The 7,531-nt window shown below is 39.5% G+C and overlaps 1 protein-coding gene across 1 annotated transcript; it reads right to left on the bottom strand.

Moving 5' to 3' along the window:
• Positions 1-641: 641 nt before the first annotated feature.
• On the bottom strand, positions 642-7,216 carry cyp7a1 (cytochrome P450, family 7, subfamily A, polypeptide 1). The gene is made up of 8 exons (XM_023398271.2): positions 6,697-7,216; positions 5,034-5,274; positions 4,702-4,911; positions 4,204-4,398; positions 3,855-4,054; positions 2,384-2,514; positions 1,998-2,176; positions 642-1,877 (listed from the first exon to the last, which is right to left on the bottom strand). The coding sequence occupies exons 1-8, from the start codon at positions 6,777-6,779 to the stop codon at positions 1,575-1,577; spliced, it is 1,542 nt and encodes a 513-aa protein (XP_023254039.1). The 5' UTR covers positions 6,780-7,216; the 3' UTR covers positions 642-1,574.
• Positions 7,217-7,531: the final 315 nt, after the last annotated feature.

Genomic DNA, 7,531 nt, shown 5'->3' with positions numbered 1-7,531 from the left:
CACTTTTGTTCAGTGAAAAAAGTGTGTAATTGTTCTATAATTCACAGTATTAAAAAGTCAGGAGTGCCGGTTGAAAATTGGACATATCTGTGGAGCAGCACTCAAAGATACCTTCAGCAGCAAAACTGTGCAGCCAATTGTGCATCATAAATGTCACACTGACGTGTGCAAATGAGCATTATTTCATTTCTTTGATGCACCTGAATTAACAGTATTTCCTAATAAGCTCATAGCTCTGTGCAGAGTTTATCCGTTTATCTGCTCTGTTGCAACTTTTCAGCTTGCTTGACTGAAAATCTGTATGGAAATGTACTGTATGCTCATTAAACTAACTACAATTTATGATATCGTTAAGCAGCATGTCTTGAATTATGATATCGAGAGGGTAGAAGTCATATAAAGGTCAGCATTGGCCGACAATCAGACATGTATTCAGTGACACCAGTGTCTGAGAGTAAGACAGCCAGAGAGCAAACTCCAAGGTTGAGCTATCTTTATCTATCTGCTACTACAGTGAAGGTGAAGTCAGTAAATGATTGTGATAACAGCAATGCATTCATCGATTAAAAAAAAAAAGTTTTGTGCTTCCCTCAGCAGTTTCACAGAATAATTGAGCTGACGTCAAAGTACCAAGCGAGTGCTGATAGAACAGAACGGATGAGCCAATGTTTATTTTTATGCCATGTCATGAATACACAGAAAAAGAACACTGCAGAACTCTGGCTGTAATAGTCAATGCTAACACTTAAAACAATTGGTAGTATTTCAAAAGTACAGAAATGCTGATACTTCACATCACTGATGATTTTGCCTTACAACTTTCCATTTTTCCATCTGGTGCTATTAATTTCATTTTGATATAAAAATCATCTTTCAAATACTTGAACCACCCTTTACAGTTTGTAATCAGGGCCACAGCTACAACCTGGAACACTGAGGTCCACATGATATTTTTCTATGGGGATCTGAGCTACCTGAGGGGAGATTACATTCATCAATAAAAATACTCTTACCAGTCTGGAAATGCTTTTGAAACAGCATTTAGACTTTCATCTTATTGAAAATAAGGTAAGTGAATGAAAAACATGATAATATGATTTCCTGCCAGGCTGTCAATCACAGTGAAGACTGCTTTTATTTTTTATTTCTATTTCTCTTGTTCTTTTTGTGTAACAATCAAGGAATCATAATTGCAGAGTTATTTGTCTACACTGCATTACCATGATACAGAAATGTGGCTTAGTGAAATCTATTAAAGAGGATGGCTGTCTCCACAGTGGAAAATCAGTTGGCAGTAATGTAACTCCACAGAATTTTTAGTAAATAACCCAAATATGCAAAAACACTTTTATGGTATGTAATATGAATTTATATGGCTCCAGGCCTGTTTTTCACAGAAACTCAGGATGCTACTTAGCACTTTTCAACAGAGACATTGTTTGGCACAGTAAATTAAAGCAACAAAAATGTATAGTTCAGTCTATTTACATATGCAGCAAAGCATCTTCATTAACACTGTTAAATATACACTATGTACAATATACATGAATCACTCTGTCTGACAAAGACAGAGCCTAGTGGTTTGATTTCAGCTTGTACCTGAAGTCCACATCATAGGTGGGCTGGAGGATTCCCAGACCAGCACGGGACTGGTCAAGAAGAGGGACTTTGATAGCAGGGTCCAATAGTTCCATATCAAAGTAGGACAGAACCAGACTGAGGAACTGCTTGATCTCATACACAGCAAAAAATCTGCCAGGGCATTTGGTGACTCCGGAGCCAAAGGGCATGTAGAAATAACGTAACTTTCGCCCACTGCGGTAAAAAGTGGTTTTCTCCTGACCCATCTCATCCAGGAAACGGTCAAACTTGTACTCCTGCAGGGTGAACAGAAGCAAAAGTAAGATAAGTTTTTGGCAGTAAAACACAAACTGCAGTGATTTCTCAAAGAAGATAATTTACTCATTCATTTAGTAGTCATTACAAAGGAGTCTTACACAGGGATCCTCATAGATTTCTGGATCGTAGTGCAGCATGGGTGGATAAAGGGCAATGACATCATCTTTCCTTATATGGTAAGCTTCTTGATTGTCAAGGTGAAGCAGGAAGTCTTCCTTGGCAACACGCACATTCATGGAAGCGCTGGAAAGACGCATGGCTTCTTTTATGATGCTGTCTATAGACAGAAAAGCAGGTTCATGAGGTTCATTTCTTTACTATATTTAAAAGCACAAAACATGGTCATGTTCTGTTCAGTTTGATCTCATACTCAGCAAAATCTCACAGACCATAGTGGTTGTATTCAATGTAGACAGGGCTAGATTTAAAATAAGCAATAGTGGTTATCATAGAAGTAACTTTTTATTTTTGGTGGAAATCTTACCTAAAACAGGCATGTTGTCCAGCTGGTCCCTGGTAAGCTTCAGTGTTGGGTCACTGGGGTCAACTGTCAGACCTGAATCTTTCAAAATTTTCTGCACTTCCTCACGAGCTGCTTTCATCGCATCTGGACTCCTGAGCATAGATATAGGAGCCTGTTAGGGATGCACTATTTTTCATTGATAACTTATTTTCAATTCAACCTATGCAGGAATAGATACTTTCATTCCATTGCTATAGCAACATAGAGACTGTGCTCATCTGTTCAAGCAGCTCATTATCACCCCCCCGTTATGTTTTATTGTTTTTATTGAGTCCTCAGGTGGCTGTAGACCTTTCAGGCTTTAATTTTTAATACATTTATTTTAGATACTGAGTTTTAATGAGCAAAACAAAATTTCTATCCATTTAAAATTAAATCTATAACACAATAAAGTTTGTTAAAGCTGAATGGGTCTGAATACTCTCTGAAGCCACTGTACATCAGATGAAAGGGCAGGAATTGTATCCCTTATTATATAGAAGACAGTCCTTCACTTTTATGGGACGGGATGTACCTGGACATGTGGACATGAACTAAAAGGATCATATTTAGTATATGGTTGCAAATCATTTGTAGTTAATTACTGTCTAAAATCTGTCACCCCTATCCCCCATAAAGAAGCACTCAAGCACTTTAACCTCTGCCATTGTTTCATTTCAAACTCAATGCATCTCATCAAAGAATCTTAATTAGACGTCTACAATACCCACAATCAGCTGTCTGAAACTGATAAAGCCGCAGTTATATGATGTCAGAGCTCCAGCTGTACAGTACATAAGGTCAGGAGTGCACTGAAACAGTAACTCAGGCTGGGTCACTCCTATTTATTGATGAACAGGTCCTAGACTAGTTATACATTTGGCCACTATGTTCATTGGTTCAGGTGTCAGTGAAGGCTGTATTCTGAGTGTCCTAATAGCATTGATCGCTAGCTAGCTAGCTAAATATCTAGCTAATTTAGCAAAGCAGCTCCTGATGGGCTTACAGTGCTTGCCAAACCAAGCTATCTTCTAATTGATACCTGGTGTCTTATGCATGGGCTATAGTTTTACAAATACACTATATTGTTGGACTGGTCTACTGAGACCAGCCAGTTAGAGGTTAGATATGGGCATGTCTGTAAATATAGACATAAATATAGATTAATTCATATTTACTAATTTTAAGCAAGTAATGTTAGCCACTCTAGCAACAGACTATCTGAGAACAGAGCTGTTCAGCTTCATGCTAATAATTGGTCACACCTGACAGTGTAAGTCAGTTTATTTGTGATCCTAGTCCAATATTGTTTATTTACAATGAAGAATGGCATGGAAATGAAACACATTTGATTTCTGTTCTGCCTGGTGAGTTGAGCCTTCCATTGTGGCTGCCTTCTGTTTCATTTCCAGAGAGCTCCTAAGGTACTGAAAAAGAGAACCTATTAGCATACCTGATCATATAAAAGAGACTCCAGAAGGTAGCAGGCAGGGTGTTAGCCTGTGAGGCCCAAAGCAGAGCGACGTGAGTTCTTGCCTTGCTCAGGTCATTGAAGGTGGATAAGGAATCATTCAGGATCATTCTCATAGAGATCAGATCAGACACATTCTTCCTCTTGGACAAGTTTTCAGCATGCATGGTCTTCGCTAGGTTCTATACAAGCACAGAAAGAAATTCATACACATGTTTTCTTTAATGTGAGGTTTATTCCTCTAAAAATGGTTAGAAATGGCCGCACAGATGTATTGTGGCAATTTATGTTGTCATTTTTCCTTTGGTAGTAGTAGGAAAAGCCCACTAACCTCTCTGGCACTGTAGGCACTCTTGAAGACATGGATGGGCAGACCAGCCACCAATGCCGGGAAGATCTTGTCAAACTCTTTGAAGTTCTCCAAAGCGTTGAGCACTAAGGCTTTCTGGGCCGCCTGCCTAGCCTGACACTTATCTTCACCAAACTCTTTGCCAAAAAGCGTCAGGTAGCCAGATTCAAACATCACCTGAATGACAGCAGGGCAAACGAAAACCTGTTGGGACTGCTGGGAACATTGTTTTCAGGTCCAGGACATGGACAAATGAGTATACAATTTCCAAAGTTAAATAGTTACTGTGTGTCTTTTCCCTTAGGGGGGACTTAGGATGTAACAGACAACAGATTTTGTTGGACAAAATGTAAAAGTTAATTTTGTGAGTCAATCTTATCCAGATTGCCCACTATTATTTGTAGACCCTTAGGGTCAATAGCCATCATCAAATGTCTTCAGTTCTCTTGTATGCCTCCAGGCTAAAGTCCAGTTACTGACCTTGTAGCAGAAAGCAAAGATGCCATCCACCTCCCAGTGGTCTTTGCTGGGACTGAGTGTGTCGGACCTCAGCATGACGTCCTGCAGGTGGCCCATCATGGTCTCTATTAGGGAGGGGAGAGCCTCACCCTGCAGGGTCTTCAGAAAGGTTTGGTGAAGGTTCTCTGTGGTGTGGCCATGGCGAGGGTCGAAGCTGTCGTGGCCAAACGCCTGGTGAGGAAAGGAAGAAGAGTGTTAGGACCACGTAGCACAAAAGAGCCCAATGTGGAAGAAGAAAAATATCCAGACAGAATACTGGATAAGTAATAAAAGATGACACCACATAAATTTACCTTGACAGATGTAGCAAAATGGAACTTCCTCCAATCAAGGTGCCTCCCTTGTCTGATGACTGAATGGTAAGAGAAGGGGTCACACAGGAAATGAATGTACTGGCCAGCAATCTTGCAGCTGAAAATATGGCCGTACTTCTTCTGGCGGCTGCGGAGGAACTGAAGAGGGTTGGCCCCGAATTGCAAAGCACAGCCCAGGTATGGGATGAAGCCATTTTCAACTGCAGGCTCACCAGGCTGCCTGTGGGCATAGACAAGAAAACAAACTGTCACTGTGGGAAAGTCAAAGTGTTTTCTATCTTTTCTGTCTGAATACAGAGGATTATAAGGATTGCATCAAGGATATACTGTAAATAAGTACAGGGATTATTCTTAAATTTCTTACTTAGTGAGTATTTTGATCTTTTGTCTGGTGATGAACAAACTATTATAAACATTTAAAAGTGATACAGAGACGAGGAGAGAAACGTGTCTCCTCATGTTATTCTGAGCTGCGCTGATAGAATAAGCACTGACCCTGTCTGGAATCAATGATACTCTGTTCAATTAAAATAAAGATGTCATTGTTATTATGTAGTTTTTTCAGGTTTCAGGAAGAGGTGACAGCATGTTTAAAAGCTTGCATCTTGTTTGCATTTTTTTGTGTTCCAACATTTGTAGAATATTCTGTGCTGACTTATATATAAAAACCAAGATGACCACTGGTCTGCAGTATACAGATGTTGGTGTACAAGATTTTACACATTATTATGAAATGTAGAGCACAGTATACATTATCCAACTTTGGATACTGGTCAGGTGTATTCACAAAGAGCAGATCACCGTAATCCAAAAAAGGTAAAAACAAACAACAAAGGTCCCCAGGGCACCTTGCGATCTCGTGCCCCATCTTTTTTCCCTTCATTTTTGTCACCATTCTACTTTTGACTCACAAAAGCATAAAACACCTGCCACAATAGGTTCTACTGCAGGATGCACCTTTGTCTTCCCAATGATGAAGGCTGATGATGCATGTAATTATTAAAACTCATTCAGATCAATCTCCCTGAAGTTGAACCATGCTTCTCCCAACAACCACAGCATTTCCACAACATTACAAATCAGTTTCCAAGGTTAATTGAGTTGCATACTAGTCTTATTATGACACTCTTGTAAACTCACTCATTCAAGTCAACTCTTGATAACATACTAACTGTATATCTTAATATTAAATTGTTTCTCCAATTTTGTCAATCTGACCACAAAGTATTACAACAAAAGACAGCACCTAACCAGCTACATCTTCTTTCTGAATACACATGACCAGTGACTACACAACATAGGCTCTGACAGCAGCAGCTAAGCACTGCCAGTACATTGGTGACAATGTTTGTGAATCAGCAGTATGCCAACCAAACTCAATCATCTCTAGAAAAGCTTTTGTTTGATTAACACTGACTGAAAACATACTTATGTCATTCACAGTGACGTGGTTACATAAGTGACCAAATGAATCATGCACAGCATTGTTGGTTGCCTGGAAAAAGTTATGTTGATCTGTGTGCAGTAAACAACCAGTCTAGTTCAGCAGAATCCCATTAATGTTTAATGTTCTAAATATAGTGGGTAAGAAAAATACAGGAGATTCAACAGTAAGAAATGCACATCCTATGTCCAGTCTCACCTGTGTCGTATCCCCACAGCGAGCCACAGAAGGCAGCAGAATCCCACTACTACGGCCCAGATCAGAGCAATGCTTATTATCATGATGATGATGTTGATGATGATGAATACTGGAAGATCCAATACAGCAGGATGCTCAGTAACAACTACTTATGTTCATATAGATTACACTGACAGGAACTGTGTCAGCAGTCCTAGAGAAAGTCAACAGTCCTAGAGAGGAGAATGTGTATTAAAGTTCCTGGAGTTTTCCAACCCAGAGACAATGAGACAATGTGTGTATGTGTCAGTGAGTAGTGTTGGTTCAACCCAGTGTGATGACAGGCAGCATGTGGGAGGTTTTTATACCTGCTTTGTGCTCCAGGGTGGGCCCAAGGGCAGCAATTTTTTTCATTTTGTTGTGCAACACACTGACCATTATTACCCTCTCTGCAATGAAGTTCTTAGATATGACCCTGAGTGTACTTTTGAACAAAGAAAGGGGAAGATTCTTCTCTGAATTTGCAACTAAGCTTTTGAGATCAAATCACTTTTTGAAATATTTCTCAATGGAAAAATTCACATCATTTCACATCAATAAATGTATCTGCATGAACAGTATAGACTTTCCTATGTGTAACAGAAAGACCTATCTTGATTCCACATTTCAAATTAAGATAACTCTAGTAGAATAAAATCCAAATGGTGTGAATTTCATTTCAAATTCACTGAAGTGAAGATGTAAAATGTACCAGACTGTTATCTGTGGGACTTCTCCAGGAAATGGGATTCCATGCGTGAGAGAGAGAGATGGCCTTGACTGGAGTCCGTGAGTGAGAGAGAGAGATAGAAAGAGA

Source organism: Seriola lalandi, unplaced genomic scaffold, assembly GCF_002814215.2.
Source record: "Seriola lalandi dorsalis isolate HSWRI2012SDOR001 ecotype SW California unplaced genomic scaffold, Sedor1 jcf7180002054981, whole genome shotgun sequence".
NCBI classification, from domain to species: Eukaryota; Metazoa; Chordata; class Actinopteri; order Carangiformes; family Carangidae; genus Seriola; species Seriola lalandi.
The sequence above is the reverse complement of the archived record's forward strand: the minus strand, read 5'-3'. Positions and strand labels throughout refer to the sequence as shown.